Consider the following 21,881-nt stretch of genomic DNA (forward strand, 5'->3'; position numbering starts at 1 on the left):
AACAGGTCCTTAGGGTCCCTTTAGAGAAGTGGTTTCAGACAAATGAAAGGCAGACCAGGGCACTCTGCCTTGGGGAGCTGCTCAGGCTGCAGGTACATTTCTGTAGCCCAATTCCCATAGGTTTCAGGGAACTGAGGTACAGAAATGCAAGGGCAATCATCTTGTGTGCTAGATCATGAAAGCATGAGCTAGCTTTTAGCCCCAAATGTTGGCTTGTTGAGTGGCTGTGCCTTGTGGTGTCTTGGAAGCAAATGTCTTGCAACACTTAGAAGCCATGAGAACTGGAGGCTAGAAGGCTCATTCCTTCTGTTCCCAAAGCCCTCGATATCTGGGAAGAGCACAGCTGGTTGGGCCTTGGGGGAGCTCAGAGCTCTGCACCATGTTTGTTGCACTGACAACAAATTATAGGCATGAGTCATTTCCCTTGGTTGTTGTCTTCACAGATTGGGACAATATGTCTTCTGCCAGATTTCCCAATGTGATTTTGTAGGTTTACTCAGCATCTTTTTTTTAAAAAAAATTTTATTGACAAAAAGGAAACATTGACTAAACCATAGGATAAGAGAGGTACAACTTCACACAACTCCCACCACCAGAACTCTGTATCCCATCCCCATCTCTTGATAGCTTTCCTATTCTTTAACTCTCTGGGAGTATGGACCCAAGGTCATTGTGGGATGCAGAAGGTAGAAGGTCTGGCTTCTATAATTGTTTCCCTGCTGAACATGGGCTGAACATGGGCTGAACATGGTTGATCCATACTCCCAGCCTGCCTCTCTCTTTCCATAGTGGGGAAGGGCTCTGGGGAAGTGGAGCTCCAGGACACATTGGTGGGGTTGTCTGTCCAGGGAGGTCTGGTTGGCATCATATTAGCATCGGGAACCTGGTGGTTGAAGAGAGAGTTAGCATACAATGCCAAACAAATTGTTGACCAGTCATGGACCTAAGGGCTGGAAAAGTGCAGATGAAGAGTTGTGGGGGCCCTCCATTTTTGTAGATAGCTAACAGGCATATTTTATATTCATGTGGATATATATATATATATATATATATATATATATATATATATATATATATATATATATTCCTGAGCCTGAAATCTGATATGCAGGTGGATCCTAATTATTGTCTGGGGTGGTAATGTCATGGCTGGCAGAAGCTGGATCAGGGAAGAAAGTAGCTCCCAAATATGGGAAAGGTGTATAAATATTGTTGACTGTAAACCCCATCTATTTGAGGTGATCTGGGGCCCACAGTGAGCTTAGAAGCCTGTGTGACCTCTGCATCCCTGTAGATCTGAGTTCACATTCTGTGGCCATAAGTAGGAACATTCCAAGCTGCCCCAATATCAGGACCCATCTTCCTCAGGTGTAGCATAGAGTACGTTGTCCAGCCTCCCTTCGGAGGATGGAACATTCTCTACCATTGTTGATCCAAGTTGAGGGCAAGGTCCTATGGGGGCCCACAATAGATTATGTTACTCTGATAGGAATGACCGGTAACAATAGAGAGAGGGATTTATTCGAGGTCTAGGCCCATCATGTCTGTTTGGGGATCTCAGGACTCCCCAAATAGGGCCTCAGCTACTCAGCATCTTTTACCTGAACATGCCAGAGGAGACTAGAGCTCTGAAGAACTGTGTTTAATGGTCTATTGACTATAAAGACAATGGCAACAGCAATGCTTAACACTCTGAGATCACTTGCTGTGTACTGCTTTATTTCCTTTCCTTTCCTGACAGTCTTGGGACAAAGTTATTGGCATTATTTCCATTCTACAGATGGAGAAATTGAGATTTGGAAGGGCTAGGTAGTGCTCCAGGTTACATAGCAAGTAGTGCTGGAATTAATATGAGCTCAGGAAGTCCGACTCCAGGAGAATCTTATTTTACAATGAAATGAAAAATGCTGCCAGGCGTAACTGACAAATTGAGGTATAATTGACAAGTTGATGTGTAATTGGCAAAATTTCATCCTGACAGTGCAAGATTAAGGTGCACAATTTACTCACCGGTTGCACTTATATAGTGCCAAGTAATACCACTGTAGCCTAAAGGACACCTCCGGCATGTCTCCTAATCACCATTTATTTCTGAGACATGCAAGATCTACTTTTTTTTTTTTTTTTTCTGCTAGAGCACTGCTCAACTCATGCTTTGGCATGCTGGGAATGAATCTGGGACCTTGGAGCCTCAGGCATGCAAGTCTTTTTGCATAACCATAGTGCTACCTCCTTAGTCATCCTGCAACACCGCTGTAGTTCCCACTGCATGCAGGAACCCCCAGAACTTGTTAACCTTAACACTGCAAGTCTGTGCTCTCTGACCAACATCTCACCATGGCCCCAGCTCCAGCCCCCATTGACCACCGCTCTGCTCTCTGGGACTGAACCCCACTTAGCCAGGATGCTGTGCTGCAGTGCAGGGAGGCGCTCTTGCTGAAGGATTGATTTCCTTGAAGACAGGCTGGAAGGACACTGTGGTGGGACAGTCAGGAGCGTGCCACCCTGGAGAAGTCTCAGTGTCTGAACCTTCCACATGGAACACTAGGGAGAAGGAGTGTGGCTCTGTGCCAGGGTACATGAAGCCCTTCTGTCCTCAGGTCAGAATAGAGGCTGAGGAGTCAGACTGGGAGCATCGACTCAATGTGAAAACTGTGACTGCCTAGATGAGGAAGGGAATACTACTCTGTCTGTCTGTCTGTCTGTATCATCTATCACCTGTCTATCATCTGCCTGTCTGTTCATTTAGCGCATATCTATATCTGTCTGTCTATCTATCTATCTATCTATCTATCTATCTATCTATCTATTTATCCATCTATCTATTCACTCTTTGACGTCTTCTTATTCACTCATTTGTGTCTGCATTTATGTAACAGTGGTTTAGAACTTAGAGCTCTGAGCATTAAAATATTTTATTTATTATTTATTGGAAAGAGACAGAAGGAAACTGAAGGAAGGGGGGAGGGAGAGAGGAAGACAGGGAGGGAGGGGGAGAGAAGAAGAGGGAGAGAGAGAGAGAGAGAGAGAGAGAGAGAGAGAGAGACCTGCAGCCCTGCAGCCCCTGCTTCACCACTTGTGAAGCTTCCTTCCTGCAGATGGGGGCCAAGGGCTTGAGCCTGGGTCCTTGTACACACCACTACCCAACCCCTGCTCTCAGCATTTAAACATACAGCATGATAACTTAACATCTATACAAGGTACATTAAGTTCACCACTAAAGTCTTACTCTATTTTTCATCACACAGTTGACCCACGCCTTTTACTTGATGTAAACACCTCTCTCCCCGTTTCATATACATGAGTCCTGGACAGGTCTTATGGAGCAGGGCCAGACACCTGGTGTCTGGATGGGAACTGAGCAGAGCTCTGAGGTGGCTTCCTGTGGAGAGCCCCCGCCTGCAGGTGGCAATGCAGCTCTGAGCAGCAACCATTCAGGTATTTTTTCACAAGTAGAGACATCTGCACTCACCACGGGGATATATATATAATTTAATAGGACAGAGAGAAGTTGAGAAGGGGATGGAGAGAGGGGAGAGGAGAGGAGGAGGGAGAGGGAGAAGGAGAGGGAGAGAGAGAGAGAGTCCTGTAGTACTGCTTCACTGCTCTTGAAAGCTTCCCCTGTAGGTGGGAACCAGAGGCTTGAACCCAGGTCCTTGTGCATGGTAACACATGTACTTAACACAGGTGCATTACTGCCCAGCCATGTTCATAGTTTCTTTGTTTGTTTATGGAGTCTGGGTGTTGTGCACACATGACTTTGTGACTCCAGGTCTGCTTTTTAATTTCGATAAGAGATAGAGGTACTGAGCATCAGCGATCCCTTCAGCACTGTGCACTTCAGCACTGTGCACTCCTAGGAGGTGCTGGGGTTCTAATCTGGACAATCTGGGTGTGTGCCCCACAGGGACCTATTTCTCTAGCTTCTGGTATTCACTTTTGGTACCACTCTCTGTTCCCAAGGTAGCCAGATAAAACACATGATGCCCAATAACATTTAAATTTCACATAAACAAGGAGAAATTTCTTTTTATTTTTTAAGAGAGCAAATATGTCTCAAATATTACTGTGCATTTTTCTGTTTTTGTTTCTTTAAAATACAAACTTAACTGGTTGTCCTGTATTTTTAATTGCTAAATCCAGCAAGCTTCTCTGAGACAATGGTATGTTTTTATTTTAAAATCATTCCATTAGGCAAATAATGATTCCCAAGACAATTGTTGTTACATGAGCATGATTTATTATGTCCCTGTGGTAGGTGTCTACACACCACTTCCACCACCGACTGAAGTCTTCCTGTATCACCATGCACTGCATCCTCAACAGCCTGCCAATCCCCTCCCTCCCACCCCTCGTCCCTAGACTCCTTGTGGTCTGCAGCAGACCACAGCCAATGGTGTGCTTTTAAGTGGAACAAGTTTCATTGCTTTATTCTATAAATATTTATTTTGAGTCTGCTATGTGGCTGGGATCTTATCTGTAAAAAGATAAACAACAAGAGTCAGATGACTGTGTGTATGTGCACGTGACGCTGTGTGGTGAGATGGGAGAGACAAGTAGTAAACATGTGCAGATCTGCTGACTTTACAGACAGTGATGTGAGGGGGAATAAGACAGAGATGTAATCAAAGATGACTCTGGCTGGCTGGGGGCCCGACTTCTTGCAGTGGCCAAGGAAATCCTCTTTGAGCTGAGATTTGTAGAGAATTGGTGCCAGAGTCTCAGGCAGCTAGATAAGCCAGGTAGACAGAGGACCAGAAGGAATTCCGCAGCAGCTAAAGGGAAGCAGGAGAAGGATGGGGGCATGGTTGAAGGAGCTGGGGAGGGGGCTGTGACCAGATCATTTGCAAGATATGTTAGGTCCAGGAAAGGAGGTTTCACTGACACTTTCTGAGCTGGATTTATAATGACCTGGTGAAGAGAATGTCCAGGGAGGAACAGTGGAAGCCAGGGGATCTTCTGTTATAGCAATGGTCCTAACAAGAGAAGACAGAATTTGCAGGAGCTGGTAGCAGGAGAGGTGGAGAGATGTGAGTGAAAAGAAATCTCACAGGAGCACTGAAAGGCTTACTGATGAGTTGATGTAGGGACAAAGGGCCAACAAAGGAACTCTAGTTTGTTTGAGTGATTGGCCAGTATTCTGATTTGCGGGGCAAAATCTTCCAACTGTTGTCATATCTTGCCTTATATGGAAAACAACATTTGATATAATAATGAATTATTATTATTATTTATGGGGTCCAGAGAGTGGCACATCTGGTTGAGTGCACATGTTACAATGCACAAGGACTTGAGTTCAAGCCCCTGGTCCCCACTTGCCAGGGGAAAGCTTTGTGAGTGGTGAAGCAGGGTTGTAGGTGTCTCTCTGTCTTTCTCCCTCTCTCTCTTCCCTTCCCTCTCAATTTCTGGCTGTCTCTATCCAATAAATAAATAAAGATAATTTAAAATATATTTATTAATATTTAATAATGATTATTTATTTAACAGCAACAACAATTATAATTTTTGCCACCCAGGTTTTCACTGGGGTTTTATACTTGCATGATTCCATCCTTCCTTCCTTCCTTCCTTCCTTCCTTCCTTCCTTCCTTCCTTCCTTCCTTCCTCCTTCCTTCCTTCCTTCCTTCCTCTCTTCCTCCCTTTCCTTCTTTCTTTCTTTCTGGACAGAGAGGGAGAGACACAGTAAAGAGAGACACCATAACACCACTCCATCGCTCATGAAGTTTCTGTTTTCACAGTCCTTCCACATGGTGGCCATGGTGGCCATGGGCTTGAACTTGAATCCTCATGCCTGGCCAGGCCTGTGCTCTGCTGGGTGAGCTAGCTCTGGTCCCCTCAGAAAACTATATTTGTATGTAAGCTAGGGGGGGGGCTTATCTCAGGGGCTCTAGTCACTTCAGATCCTAGTGACCATACTGAGCACTATCCCAGCAAGTTTGTAACCCACGGCTCACAGTTCACACACTGGGAAGTCCTGCGTTGGGGGAGACCTTGCCATGTGGAGTCTAGTGTGTGTTGGCAAGGACCCAGTGAGAGAAGGGCTGTCATGCTGTGTGTAGTCCAGTGAGCACCTGGCATCAGGGCACTACACTAAGCATCAGAAATAGAGGATTTCTAGATGTCTGGGCTGAGAGAGCACACAGATTTCATCTTGTCCAGCCCTCTCCTCTTGCTTGCTCTGCACATTGAGGAATAAGAGACTATCATGATACACAGCCGCCAAAACCATGACTGAGTTCTGTGAGTGTGTGGCTATTCTGGGCACTGATGACAGGGTAGTTTGTGACCCCAGGATGCAGAAGTAGAGGCTAAACCATTAAACAGAAATTCTGACAACCTGGCATTTGTAGTTTCTGTGTATTTATTTTATTTATTCCCTTTTGTTGCCCTTGTTTTATTGTTGTAGTTATTATTGTTGTTGTTATTGATGTCGTTGTTGTTGGATAGGACAGAGAGCAATGGAGAGAGGAGGGGAAGATGGGGAGATAAACACCTGCAGACCTGCTTCACCGGTTGTGAAGCGACTCCCCTGCAGGTGGGGAGCCAGGGGCTCTAACTGGGATCCTTACGCCGGTCCTTGCGCTTTGCACCACCTGTGCTTAACCCGTTGCGCTACTGCCCAACTCTCGTATTTATTATTATTTTAAAGAAATATTTATTTATTTGTTAATGAGAGACATGGAGAAGGAAGAGATTGTTAGAACATCATTCTGGCACATGTGATGCTGGAGACTGAACTCAGGACTTCATGCTTTATCCACCGGCCCACATCTTTTTCTTTTAAAGTGATTCATTTTCCTGATATGGTTCAAGAAGAGCATTTTAGTCCAGGATGAACTGGGGGCTAAAATGACAATAACAACAGCTGCTAGGTGAGAAAGAAGCATTTGCCTCTGAGACACAGCTGACCGAGTCACATGACAGTCGCCTCTCAATCCCCTCCCTTCTCCTTCCTGCAAGAATCCTCTTTGTTTTATTCTAATTCTCCTGTCTGGCTGTGAGAAGATGATTCTCCTCGTGGGCTTTGGCCTTCTGTGTTTCTGTGAGGATATTCATTTGTTTCTGCTTTTTTGGCTGGGTCACCACCCTTGCCATTCTCTGGCTCCCCCCAGGCTGGGTCTCTTTCTATTTCACACATGGTTTCTAGCCATTCTCTGCTTCTGCCCGTCATCTCTGAGTATCTGTGCTGTCTCTGCCCCTGGGTGGGAGGGTGGGGGGTACTGCTGGGTGGGCCTGTTCAGTGTGCGGGATGACACTGTTGTTCTCTTCTCCTATTCCTTTGCAGACCAGGGCACGCAGGGGGATGAGGTGATCCAGGGCTCCGCGGCCCAGACAGTGGAGGAAGGCTCCAGGGTGTTGCTGCTCTGCACTTATGTCACTGGCTACTCCAACCCAGATTTATACTGGTACCGCATGAGGCCGGATGGTTCTCTCCAGTTCATCCTTTACAGGGACAACACACGTTCCCACGATGCAGACTTTGTGCAGGGTCGCTTCTCTGTGCAGCGCAGTGGCACCCAAAAAACTTTTCACTTGGTGATCTCTTCTCTGAAGATCGAAGACAGTGCCACTTACTACTGTGCCTTGGAGTACCACGGTGACACAGGTGCCCAGGAAGTCTGCACACAAACCCTAGGCCACAGCTTCTTGGGGGAAGCCCATTACCTTGGACATATATCTTTCTTCCTAACCATTCTGTGTCCCAGCCTGGCCTTTGGAGATGCCCTAACCTGCCTGCTGAGTCACAGAAAGTGAGCAGGAGGGCCTCTCATCACTTCTGACTCAGTGGCAGGGAGACCTGATTGTGCCAGCCCCAAGGTCACACTTGATACTGAATAGTGTCCAGCAAGTATGTGCTATGACCCATATGTGTGTGTGTGCTGTGAAACTGTCAGGATGGTGGGGTGAAGTCTATGAAGGTATCAGACTGTCTTTTCGGAGACCGGCTAAGGGTCCCCATTTGGGTCCCTGCTCCCCACCTTCAGGGGGGTCGCTTCACAGGCGATGAAGCTGGTCTGCAGGTGTCTAGTCTTTTTCTCCCTGTCTCTGTCTTCCCCAGCAACAACGATGTCAATGACAACAACAATAATAATTACAACAATAAAACAAGGACAACAAAAGGGAATAAATAAATATTAAAAAATAAAAAAATAAAAGTTCTAAAATTTCTTCCCATGAGTGAGATCATCCCGGATTCACCTTGTTCTTTCTGGATCTCACTCATGGGCAGATCTTGAGAAACCAGAACAGAAAGGAGAAACACAAAGTCAAGCCTGGACCGGTTTGGTGTATTGCACCAAAGTAAAAGACTGGGGAGGGAGGGCAGGGAGAGGGGTGGTGGTGGTGGGCTTTCAGGTCCTGGTACATGATAATGGAAAAGGACCTAGACTGGGGCTGAGAGTGTTTTGCCGACACCTATCATGGGGAGGTGAGAAATTATCCCAACAACTATACTATAAAACATTAGCCTTCCAATTAAAATTTTTTCTAAAATCTATTTTTGTTCATTAATGTTTTTTTTTTGGCATCAGGGCTTCACCTCTCCTGGCTAATTTTTCCAGATATAAAGAGAGAGACAGTGGTGGGGATGATAGCATAATGGTTATACAAAATACTCTCATGCCTGAGGTTTAGAAGTCTTGTGTTCAGTACCCCACACCACCATTAGCTAGAGTTGAGCACTGATCAGGATAAAGAGAGAGAGAGAGAGAGAGAGAGAGAGAGAGAGAGAGAGAATATCACTGGAGCTTCCCCAATGCAGTAGGGGCTAGGCTGAAACCTGGGCTGAATGCATGACAAAGCAGGTATCTATCCTGAATATCATTAAAAAATAATAATTAGTTATTTCAACTGGGCATTGGTACACCACACTGAGTGGACACTTTATTATGCGCAAGAACCTGGATTCAACTCCCTGTCCCCACCTGCAAGGAAAACACTTCGTAAGAGGTGGAGGGAGAGCAGTGTTGCAGGTGTCTATCTTTGACTTCTCCGTTATATGTTTCCTCTGTCTCTTTCTATATAAAAGAACAAACCAACTAGCTGGAACACACACAACCAGAAAAAAAAAAAAGAAAGAATAAAGACTAAACACCAATGTATCTTAGAAGCTCCTATCTCCAGAGCTCTACTCTGTATGGAAAGATAGAAACAGACTGGGGGTATGGATCAACCTGCCAATATCCATGACCAGTGGAGCAGCAATTACAGAAGCCAGAACTCCCACCCTCTGAACCCCATAAAAATTTTGATCCATACTCCCAGAGGGGTAAATTTTTATTTTTTTCTTTATTGAGGGGGGGATCTATGGGGGCAAACATAAGGGGAAGATAACCAGATGGCTTTGAACTCCAATTCTACCAAGACCTGGAAAGAAAAGAGTAAAAAAAAAAATGATACGGAGTTCTAGTGATGGGAATTGTGTGGAGTTGTACCCCCCTTATCCTATGTTTTTTGTCAGTGTTTCTTTTTTATAAATAAAAATTATTAAAAAAGGACATTCCATAGCAATAGGCGTGACTTAGAAAGGAAGAAAGAGAAGGCAAAGCCAAAGGGGGGAAAAGAAGGGCAAATATATATAAACACAGATAGATAGTTGTAGAAATAATAGCCAACCTGTATCTGTGATCTCTGGAGAACTAATGCAGTTTTCAGCGGAGGGAATGCGGACACAGAACTCTGGTGATGGGAACTCTGGTGATAATTCATATGGAATTATATGAATTATATGCCTGATGTCTTATAATTTTGTAAATCAATATTAAATCACTAACAAAAATAAAAATAAAAAAGAGTAAAAATTCTTTCAAGATTATTTTCGTCAAGGCTTATGTTATGCCTTACTATTGCCTCACTTTTTGCAATTTATCTATAGTGTCATTGTACAAATATCTAACATATAATCTTAATGTGTACATTTTACTTGAAGAAATAATTAGCTCATGCCTTATTGTGAACAGTCTGTGCTTTCTTCTAAGAATCAAATAGGAAGGGGCTGGGCAGTGGCACACATATTACCATACACAAGAACCAGGGTTCGAGCCCCTGCTCCCACCTGTGAAGGGTCCACAGCTTTTCAGGAGCTGTGAAGCAGGCCTGCAGGTGTCATATCTTTCTCTCCCTTCTTAAAATATTTATTTATTTATTGGGTAGAGATGGAGAAATTGAGAAGGAAAGAAGATAGAGAGGGAGGAAGGGAGGGGGAGAGAGACAGAGAGAGAGAGAGAGAGAGACATTTGCAGCATTGTTTCATCATATGGGAAACTTTCCCACTGCAGGTAGTAACTGAAGGCTTGAACTTGGGTCCTTGTGCATTGTAACATGTGTGTTCACCCAGATTACGGCCCCCCGTCTACCTATTCTTTCTCAATTTCTTTCTGTCCTACCAAATAAAATAGAATGGGAGGGGGGAGGAAAAAATGGCTATTAAGCAGAGGATTCCTAGTGCCAGCACCAAACCCCAGCAATAACTGGTGACAAAAAAAAAGAGAGAGAGTCAAGTTAGAGAGAAGTGTGGGTGGGTAAACCTGCTAAAATCTGGTGTGGGGATGGGGCTACAATCCTGTAGTGAAGGGTGAAAATTAGGTGCTTAGTGGTGGACACGATGCACTACATGCTGGAGTTGATCTATTGCACAGCAGTCCGGAGGCCACCAGAATTCTGTTAACCAGAGCTCCTCGATAAAGACGGTTAAGAAAGAATCAAATTTGGCACAAAATTAGTTACTCCAGAATTATTTCCTCAGTTAACCTTTATATTTTTTTTCTGTACTGGTTTTGCACAGTCACTTTATTTCTCCTCAGTCCTTTTTGACACCTTCATCTCATTTTATTTGGAGAACAGTTTTCTCTTACTAAAGAAGACTGAAAACCCCCATGAAAGTTGTTTGTGAATCCCAAAGCTCTAACTTCAAAGTCCCTGAGTGTGGAGCTCGGTGGTGTCCTCAGGGGAGATGATTACCTCCAGGGGAAAACAGCCTGTGATGTCAGACTAGAGGTATCCTCAGGCTTGGATGCCACCTCCCTCCTTGTTCTACTTCTGTTGGATTCTCTGCTGCAAAGACTCTTAGAATCACTGGCTATGACTTTGAAAAACAGTATGGAGAATCTCTGAAGAAATAAAATTAGATGCAGCAATACCACTCCTAGGTATTAAACCAACAGACATGCAAACACTAATTTGAAAGGATATATACACTCCTATGCTCAAAGCTACATTATTCACAAGAGCCAAAGAGTGGAATCAGCCTAAATGCCCATAGAGAGATGGCTGGATAATGAAGTTCTAGGCTATAGATTACATTACAGGGAATACTACTCTGTACTAAAAAAAGATGCTATGGTGTCCTATGGAACAAAATGGATGGAATTCAAGGTGATTCTGCTTAGTTAAATAAATAGATGAACAACAACTATTAGATGGTGTCACTTGTATGTAGAATTTAGACATCTGATTTACATGAATTTGCCAAAAAAAAAAAAAAAAGCTAAACACAACAGAAGCAAGCCAACTGTAAGATTTGTGAGAACTATGATGGGTGGTTATATTTGGGTAGGTTTTAAGGTGGGGAGATGGAACTTTGGTGGTGGGTGGTTTGTGGAACTATATGTTGTAATCTTATAGTCTTGTAACAAACTAATAACAAGTAAAAATTATTAAAACAAAACAAAGGAAGCAAGCAAACAAAAAGAGATGAAGATAAGTGCCGGGTGGTTTCACTCACGTGAAATCTGGAGAACTGGTTCACATAAACTTATGAAAACAATCCCCCCCAAGACCAGAAGTAAACAAAATGATGCTAAGACTTTGTGAGACCCTTGGTGGCTATCACTGGGAAGGTGGGGGACACAGAACTCTGGTGGTGGGTGTGTTAGGGAATTGTACCCTGTAGCCTCACAGTCTTGTAAACCACTATTAATCTGAAGTAAAACATGTCTTATAAAGAAAAAATAAATACAAATAAAAGCTAAAAAATGTTGGCTATAAGGTCAGAGATAAGTTTGAGAGTTTGTAGATAGCAATGGTGTGTGTGTGTAGGCTGGAGAGGAAGCTGTTTTTCTCACCCATAGCCTCACAAACACCCCGCCTGACACCCCATACAGGTGCTGAGGAAACCACATGTTTTGTGGCTAAGGCTTTGCTACCTGAGGGTGTGTACCTGTGAAAAGCTGCGGCCTGGCTGAGGTGTGGGAGAGCACAGAGCAGGGGCACACAGAGGCCACTGAGGCTGTTGTTGTTGTTGTAACAGTGACAGCGGGAAACCCAGGCTAGGCCCCAAGCCTGCAGTGGTGCTGTGAGGCCAGGAAGCTGAGAGGTGAGACCTTTAAGCTCAGTGTGGTTATTGTCTGACTCACAGTGTTAGTTCACTTATTATTATATAGCACGTACTTATTATTGCTGTGGTGGTCCACAATGAATACAATCAAAGGTGATCATACAACATGCTTTAATAAACAAAACAGGGACAACTTTAGAGAATGGCAGAAAACTGTCGACGTTAAGGACTCAGGCAAGTGTTGGCAACTGCAAACTTCCCATGTGCTGAGGAGAGAAAAAGAGAGAGATAGATAGAGAGAGAGAGAGAGAGAGAGAGAGAGAGAAAGGGAGATGGATAGAGAGAGAAAGAAGAAGAAGAAGAAAAGAAGAAGAAGAAGATGATGATGATGATCATAGGGGAATTCTAGGGTCTCACTTCTAGCTGCCTTCCCCCAAACAAACAAAAAAGCAAACAAAAAAGCACCTGCACAGTGAGTTACTTGGAAGCAAGGCAACTACTCTCAGTCATCTTTACACCCTCAGTCCAGTTCCAGTGCCTGGAACTCAGAGGGTGAGTTCATTAAAACATGTAATTAATTAATTCATAAATTAATTCATGTTCATTAAATCAATTAGTAGAGTGATGTTCTTTTTCTCTTTATGATACTCTGATCTCTGCTAAGAGCCTGAGGAGTATTTTAGATGAGATTTTAGACACCTTATTGCCTGTTAGGAGAATAAAAGGGGAGTTAAGTGTAAGTTGGTTAGTAAAGTTCCAGAAAAAGCAGGAAGCACTTCTGTGCCATCTGCTCCCTCTTGCACAATGGCTCCTGGAGTAAACAAAGATGGGACAGATCACAAAAAGAGGAGGACAATAATGGTAGCTTGGGGCAAAACCTAGTGATGGATGATGAAGCCAGCCTTGCACATGCAGGTGAAAAACACCTACCTGATCTATTTGCCCCAAGTCCATTATCCTCTTAGATAAGGGAGCTGGAAACTTGTTGGCTTGTACTTTGTACTTCAGAGACAAAGAGTATCAAAGGAACAGAACTCTGTTTTCAAAGTCATCAGTCGTAGGAATTAAAGAAAAAAAGCGAGTTCCATATCCCTTTGTGTTTTTACATCTCTTTTTAAAATTTTTTAAAAATTATCTTTATTTATTTATTGGACAGAAACAGCCAGAAGTTGAGAGGGAAGGGCGTGATAGAGAAAGAGACAGAGAGACACCTGCAGCCCTGCCTTACCACTTGTGAAGCTTTCCTCTGCAGGTGGGGACTGGGGGCTTGAACCTGGGTCCTTACACACTGTTACATGTGCATTCAATCAGGTGCACCACCACCCGACCCCTTACATCTCTTTCTAAAACAGCACATAAAGTAGTTAGGGTCATGCCCTCCATCTCCCCTACCCCACCCACTAGGACCCTTTTCTTTCTACTAGGTTGGATGATGAGCTGGGTTTGCTGCTTTTGAAGGAAATCTGGTTCAGGTAGTAGTCATTGAAAGCAAAATTAAGGTAGGTCATTTGAATCTGTTGGAAGCTGGAAGCCTAGGAAATAACACTTCTGTAGGCTTTTGGTTTCTTTCAGGGATTATATGTCCTTCTCAAGACACACCATCAGCCTGTTATGTAAAGGAAAAGAGTAAAAGCTGTTAGAGAATCCTAGACTGTCAGTACTGGAAGGGGTCATAGTGATTATGTCACAGGAATGGCCAGTAACAGCAGACATCACTAATCTATTGTGGCATGCTTCTTATCTGCACTTGGTCAGTACCACAGCAGACATCACTAATATATCACAACTCATCTGCACATGACGTTAGTTCTGCCATCAGCAACAATTTACCAGTGCTGGAACAGGTCATAGAGACCTACTCTCTCTCCTTTAGTCACCCTTAACTCTTTTGTTTCACAGACTCAGGCCCAGGGAGGTGCAGCAACCTCTGGCTAAGGTAACAGTGGGTAACAGAATCAGAACTAAAACCTAAAACTTTGAATATCTGCTATAGTGCCTCTTTTTTGTGTATCCACATTTCTGTGTTCTTAACACTGTTGTAAAGATAACAGATAAAGAGAATGCCTGAGTGCATTGGCAGGACAGGACAGATCAGTCCAATGTTCTAAGTCTAGGGTTGTTCTTATATAAGGATCTGGGTCTGAGGAGTATTTGGGGGATGTTACAGGAGGGGCTTTGCAGAAAAACTTATGCCCTGGCTCAAATTTCATGGCTAGGTTGACCCGAAAACGGAAACTAAGCAATAGGAAAACTATTAACATCTAAGTTCCAACTTTGTATGAGTCCCGAGTAGTTAGAAAATGGTGGTGGCACACTTGCTTAAGTACACATGTTATCATGTGCAAGGACTTGGGTTCAAGTTCCTGGTCCCCACTTGCAGAGATGGGGGAAGCTTCATAAATGGTGAAGCAGTGCTACAGGTGTCTCTCTCCCCCTCTCTCTTTCTCTCCATCTCTACCCTGTCCCCTCTCATTTTCTCTCTGTCCTATCAAATTAAAGAAATAAAATTCAAATCCTGAGTAGCTAATAGTGGGCTATTTGTTATGAACAGGGCTGCAGGTTCACTCCAAAAAGATATTGATCTATATACCAGAATCTTATGATCAAGGATTGAGAGCATGAATTCCCTTTGCCCAGGCAAAGACAGATTCTAGGCTCCCTAAGTATTCTTCAGGTGAAGTTTTACTGGCAGTTTTGTAAATAACCTATCATCACTTTGGCCAGATAAAGTAGTAAACTAAATGTAACTTTTGTGGTCTTCACTAGTATTTCAGTATATTGCATAATGGATTTGCAGTCTGGCTTGAAATCAAAGCCTAGCTGGAGATGGGGCTGCTCAGCTGAGGCTCTGAGATGGCCTTGTTCATCTGTGATATGCTTCCATGTGAGAGTGCCTTCCCAATCTGCTCCTGTCACTTCCAAACTGCCTTTCTTCATAGTTTTGGTCAAGGTGGTGATAGGAAATGTCCAATTCTTACCTTAAAAGAAAAACAACTTGACAGTCAGCAGGAAGTTGATGGCAACACTCTTGGCGAACAATATTCGGAGACCCAACACCGTGAGGGACATCATGTTCACCGTCTCCATGTGAACTGTGGCTGACAAGAAGGAAGATGATGATGTTAGTGAGAGACTAAATCCCCCTCCAGAAACTGAGCCCACAGCACCAACACCAGCCTACCCAGATCACCATCATCCTTCTGGGCCTGTAAGCCCAACATGACCCCAGCAACCCTTGGAGATCTGAGGCTGTGGTTCACACTCAGCCACCCACCCAGGCAAACCTTGGAAACCAAGGTCTGCACAAGGTAGATTCTTCTAGAAGAGTTAGATGTAGCCAACTGGGCTCAGGTATGGTTTTTTTTAATCTTCTTTTGAAATCTGATGGATTTTGGTCCCAACTGATATTCACAGAATTCACTTCTAAGGTTGACCCTTCAATTTTAACTAACCTTTAGGTTTTTGGTGATTATAGCTATGGTGCTGGATCACAGTAGTTTGCTTTATGACTGCAGGTTCTGTTGGTTTTGCAGGTTTTGTTGGTTTTGCAGGTTCTGTTGGTTTTGCAGTTGGTTTTACACTTTCTGAAAAAAAAATCAGTGGTCAGGGTTATATTAGCAAACAAGAGACTCAGAGGAATCATACAGTGAAGATCATTCAGCTACTCACAGAGAAAGCATATAAACTTTGGCTATTTTCATTACACTATGAGATCAACATACACATATGCCTCTTCTGTGTAGGAAGAAGTAGAATTTTTAGCCTCATGATAGGGCGGGCCACTCTTTGTTTTGACATTCCCACAAGATTGGCATTCCCACTGCCTATGGATTTTCCGACTCCAGAATCTAGTAGTATGAAGGGGATATTGGTTGTCAGAGAGGAGAGATAGGATGAATAAGATGGGTTTTATCTTAGACTCCCGCTCGGCGATTCAAAGTTCAGTTACAAGTTAATTATGGACATCAGTTGGCCCAAAATCTTGTTTCTAGCACAATAGCAGGCTACGAATTTACATCTCTAGTTTTCACCCATCCACCTGCAACAAACCCAGTCCCTTAAGGTCAGATGGGACCTACCTGAAGAATCTGTCTTTGATTCGAAGTCAGTGGAGTGCACGATTTCATTGTTGTGTTCAACAGAACATGTCACTGAGTTTGAGTCTTCGCCCTGACCAAGCTTGACTGCACTGTACTTCCCGCTGGGAGAGATCACAACAGCAGAGCCTAATTCTTCTATTTTCTTAGATGATTTGAAATTAATATTTATAGTCTTGGGATAGAAATCCTTCACCAGGCATGCAACTTTTGTTTCATTCTTCATGATGAAAACGGATGGTTTGGCAGGAGCCTGACTTCCTGCAAATATAACAAATTGTTTTGTGAGATGGTTATTTACAAGGTGTGGGAGTGAGCAATGGTGTTTACTCCAATGTCCCTGGGGCTGGATTCTGTAATCCAGACCTTATTGTGTCGTGTTGGTGACCTGGACTGGTCAACACTTTTATAGAAGGATGACTATAAAAGGCACTTAATTTGATTTCTAGGTAGTAGCTGCTAAGAGAGCTGGGAGTAGAGATATATTAAAAAATACTACTAGCTGAATGATTTCAATGATTTATATTTTATTAACCAGTCTCCTGGACAGTTGTGGTCAGAATGAATATATGCTTCAGTTATTTAAAAAACACAAACTCTGGGTAGAGGGCTAGGGTAGGCACACTTGCTTTTGCATCATGCCATTTAAAGAAACAAGGGCTGGGATGTGAGGGCGATCTGGCTGTGACATCTCACACCCCACTGATCGCTAGGGTTAATTCAGTTGATCTGGCTGGCAAGACAGGTGCCCCCTTCCTCCTTCATCACTCCATGTGCTTCCCTCCTGAAGTTATGTGCTCAACAAAGATGGCCTTCCCTGAATAGAGACAGACCAGTCTTCGGTCAAGGGGCATATGGTTAGTTGTTCTTCCCTGCTAGAACTTCCAAACAAATTGTCAAGAAACAAGGGCCTGAGACAGCACTGAGACAGTGATTGATACACTCAAGATTGTCCTGTTGAGTTTACTTCAGGATGTCAATGAGATGTCCATTTTATGGACTGGAAGGGATCCGCTTAACTTAAGAGGCACATCTTTACCTTTGGGTGAATACTTACACTTTTCTAGGAATTTAACTTACAGTTTCCTTGGAGTTGAAATTAAAATATAGTAACTATCATCAGGGAGTCCACAGAGATATGAAACCAGTTTAAACTTGTTTATTCTTCCTTTTTTTTGGAGCTGTGGCCTATATTGGTCCCAATTCTGGGACTCCTTTTTATTGTCATGATGGTTACTGCTGGGGCTCACTTGATGTTGCTACTACAAATCTCCTGCTCCCTGTGGTCACCCCACTTAAGACAGAAATTAATCCATGAGAAAGGAGGGGGAGATAGAAAGGGAGAGATAAAGAAAGACACCTGCAGACCGATTTTATTTCTCATGAAGCATTTCCCAGTCCCCCATAGGAGGGGAGCAGGGGCTCAAACCTGGGTCCTTGTGCACTCAAGTGGGCAAGCCACCACTTACCCCCCTGGACTATCATCTACTACTCTGTACACAAATCTTTTTCTACCCAGAAAACTGAAAGTCTGAGGCAGGTGGTATGGTTCTTTCCCATTTTATCTTATTAAATTTTCTGAATTCTTTGTCTATGGAAATTGGTTATCTTTAAATAGTTGTCAACAAAAGAGCCCTGAAAATGGCTAGAATTAGAAAAGATCAACAGTCTTCGAATGGTGTTCAGATATATTTCCAATGATAAGCTTAATAGCAGATATTAATATTAATTATTTGTGCAAATAAGGCTCTTGGTATTGAAAATATAATTTAATTTTGCTTCTTGGCATCAAATTAAAAACACTGAATTTCAATGTACTTTCTATGTGTAGTGTATATACTATGGCCTTTAATAAAGAAATAAGAACTTGCTAAACAAATGGTCTTTGAAAATGTAAATGGAATAATTCTTTTGATTTACATTTATTAAAATTTTATCTTAAAAATTAATTAAATTAATTCATAATACTCCCATCCCACTCCCAAAATTGGTTTTACACAGGAAATTTTGCTTTGTATAGTTACTTTAAAAAATATATCTATTTATTTATTCCCTTTTGTTGCCCTTGTTGTTTTATTGTTGTAATTATTGTTGTTATTGGATAGGACAGAGAGAAATGGAGAGAGGAGGGGAAGACAGAGAGGGGGAGAGAAAGATAGACACCTGCAGACCTGCTTTACGGCTTGTGAAGCGACTCCCCTGCAGGTGGGGAGCTGGAGTCTTGAACGGGGGTCCTTATGCCGGTCCTTGCGCTTTGCGCCACCTGCGCTTAAGCTGCTATGCTCCCTGTATATTTATGCTTAACTATATGAGGTGTCTGTGTATAAGTTATCTCACATAACTGCATATACATGAATTCCAATTCTAGGAGTGAAAAAAGAAATGTATTTTATATAGTTTTTGTGTTATATAGTTGCTGTGTAATATGCATAAAACTCTTCAGGAAACCTGTCCACACCATTATTTTCAGAAATTATGGTTTAAGGTACATGGGAAACCAATCCAAACTCAATAAAATTTAGGTAATTCTTTTTTAAAAAGGTAATTTAAAAATATATATTTATTTGAGAGAAAGAGAGAGAGAGAGATAGAGAGATTTAAACACTCCTCAGCTGTAGATTATGGCGGTGCTAGGGATTGAACCTGGAACCTTGGTGCCTCAGGCAATGAAAGCCTTTTTGCATAGCTATTATCTTGTCTCCATGGACAATTTAGGTAATACTTAAGGTAAAACATCTGTGACACGTTCTGAGTCTCAAAGATATCTTTCCTATAAAAATTGCAAAACAGTTCAAATATATAAAATAAGGTTCATTGTGTCAGGTAGGCCTATCGACTGCTTACATCTGCTTGATATATAGCAATTGCTCCTCACGAAGTTCCTGCTAACCACCATTTTGCAAATGGCCTCTGGTCAGTCAGGGTTTCCTTAAAGGAATCCGTTATTAATCAAATTCTCCATTTTTTTTTCCTTTGCCAGAAACTCAGCTGAAAGATTGGGTTCTGTTTCTGTTTCAGTCACTCAGGGCAGGAACTCATTCCTTGGGATATGGTTCCTTATAATTTTGCCTGTAGTGCTGAGCAGGTTGGGTTTTTTTCAAAGTGTTCTCTTGGAACCTGGTTTCAACCGGCCTGAGGAAGTCACTGTTTCATTTCCTGTCATGACTGAAGCCACTGATAACAGACAGTGATAACACCCTGCCAGTAACCGTTTGAAAACCACATGTTTTGCTGACTTTTACCTTCTTTCATAATTGTGACATTTCTTGCTTACCTAACCGACTCCAGGAAGAAGCATTCCAGTTGATTTTCAAGGCAGTTGAATGTTACAAAGAAAGAAAGAAAGACTTGTCCATTAAAGTAAATCTAAACAATCCCATCTCCTAGTTTACTTCAAGGTCTGACCCAACCCTAGTTTGGTTTAGCTGGATAATTAAGCCTTGCTTGGGATTAAAAAAAAAAATTAACTCAGAGGCAGTTGTCCAAGATTGCTTTGTGCTAGGCAGTTGTGGCTTGAATAATCTGAGCAGTGTTACATTAGTTGACAAGACAGAGGTCTGAAGCAGGCTGTACTCTTGAGCATTAAATCCATTTGTAGGCATTATCAGACAGAGCATTGATTTGGTAAGACATTTTTCTCAGATGCTCTTTTTCAATCAATATCTGTTTCTAACAATTATTTGAAGGAAAAGTGTTTTATATAATCAGTTCTTTGCTATCATGGTAACCAAAGAAAGGCGATTTGATTGAACTGAACCCTTTTAAAAATAGGAATGCACTCAGTATCATTATCATGTGTAATCTAATCTACCTTATATTTGACTTTAACCAAAATTCACAGTTGTACAAAATTTGCACTGCTTCTCTCCCAGAGTTTAAGGACTTTATTGTTGAGTTTTTGAGAATTTCAGGTTTGCTTTCTTGGTTCACACATGCTATTATTTTTCAACATGTGTTTCAAAGTGTTTATGTCTTTGGACAACCATTACTTTATTTTTAGTCTCTCTCTCTTTAGTGGCAACCCAAAGTTAAGGTTGTGTGTAGCTACACAGCATAAAAAAGAAGCATATATCTGTCCCAAATGGTCTTTCTTAATTATCTAAGTCTAGAAATCACCTGTTTTAGATTCTCAGAGAGAGCACTCCTAAGAGTTACCGCATCTCTGATGACACCACTCACCATTTCGGAGGTCTCTGCCAATAAGGGATTTTAGCTTGAACTCTGAAATATATTTCTTCTACCTGATTAGTCAGGTCAGTCACTTCTCTCCCAAACCCTCTAAGTTGAGGATTGTTATTATTGTCAGGTTGCAACAAGGCACACCAGTCAGTTTAGCCAAAGGGAAGAATGTGACCAAAGCAAAGCATCTTTTGGAGAATTTGGGCCAGTGTGTGGTCACTGCCTCTCCTCAGTGGATGAGGATGCTGCAGGTCCTGTGCCCAACTGCTGAGTTGCCTCCCACCCCCTTGCCGCCCTTCTAGATTGCTTTATGCTTTGTGAGATGTTCTGAAGAGTTTAGAAATTATGTACATTTACTACTACTACTACTGATGATGATCATGAGAGCAGCTTCAGTGTCTCAGTTTTTTCTCTTCATGCCTCATGCCTCCCCCCTCCATCTCCTATTTACACATTTCTAAAACATATCAGCTGAGTGACAGGAACCCCTTCCCCAACTCAACTTATCCCTAAAAATCAAGGGGAAAAAAATCAACTCACGAGGCTCCACGAAGAGTCTGGTGCCAGCTCCGAAAAACATCTGTCGGGTGTCCCAGGAGCACATTGTGATGCTGCCTCACAGGTAACCAGCCTGGGGCCGGCCATGGGGCCTTGGCTGGAACAGCTGTGTCCCTCCTCCCCAGCCTGGGCCTTGTCTAGAGAGCCCGCAGTTTAGAGAACTACAAAGCAGCCCTGGGTGTGAGCAGGGGGCCAAATGCACAGGAGGAACTCAGTGCCCTTTGAAGCTGATAACAGTTTAAATGCTAGGTAAAGACAGGAGCTTACAATTCCCAGCTAAGAAGCACTGGGATGGGGAGCAGGGCTAAGACAGAGCAAGAGAAGGTGACAGGTGACCTATAAGCTGCCTTCCAGATGGGATCTCTAACTCCCAGTTTATTGGGAAGCTCTCTAAGGAGCCAGCCTGAGAGTAGGGATGGAGCAGGGATGCTGAAATTTCTCATAATGAATGGTTGGCTGAGGAGGTTTTAGACACAGGTCTTGTTCTCAAATTCTGCTTTCCTTCTCTTGGGTCACACACATTGCTTTTTTTGATTAGAAACCCAATTTCCCTCCCATCACTCAGATGGAGTCTCACAATAATAATGAAATCTGCTTCTGGTTCCCTGGGCCCAGGGAAAGGCTTTCTAAGGACCTGAGGGTTGAACAAAAAATTGGTAGCTGATGGGGGAGCCCAGTGAAGCTGCGTCTCACAGATGCAGGTCTCACAGTGCTTGCTTGGGGTAGCTTATTTTGGCTTTATAGTTTCTGCTGCCTGTGGAGCCAGATACAGG

The 21,881-nt window shown here is 42.9% G+C and overlaps 1 protein-coding gene and 1 gene segment (V, D, J or C); both read right to left on the reverse strand.

Moving 5' to 3' along the window:
* LOC103125982 (T cell receptor alpha chain MC.7.G5-like) overlaps positions 1 to 21,881 on the reverse strand; it is a 578,475-nt gene that overhangs the window by 90,140 nt on the left and 466,454 nt on the right. The gene's annotated exons all lie outside the window — the stretch shown is intronic.
* Positions 12,133 to 21,211, reverse strand: LOC132533482 (T cell receptor delta constant-like). The segment is given in 5 exon segments: positions 12,133 to 13,880; positions 15,253 to 15,372; positions 15,727 to 15,858; positions 16,354 to 16,632; positions 21,091 to 21,211. Coding segments are annotated over 4 exon segments (594 nt in total).

This window comes from Erinaceus europaeus, chromosome 16 (genome assembly GCF_950295315.1).
Source record: "Erinaceus europaeus chromosome 16, mEriEur2.1, whole genome shotgun sequence".
Classification (NCBI taxonomy): domain Eukaryota; kingdom Metazoa; phylum Chordata; class Mammalia; order Eulipotyphla; family Erinaceidae; genus Erinaceus; species Erinaceus europaeus.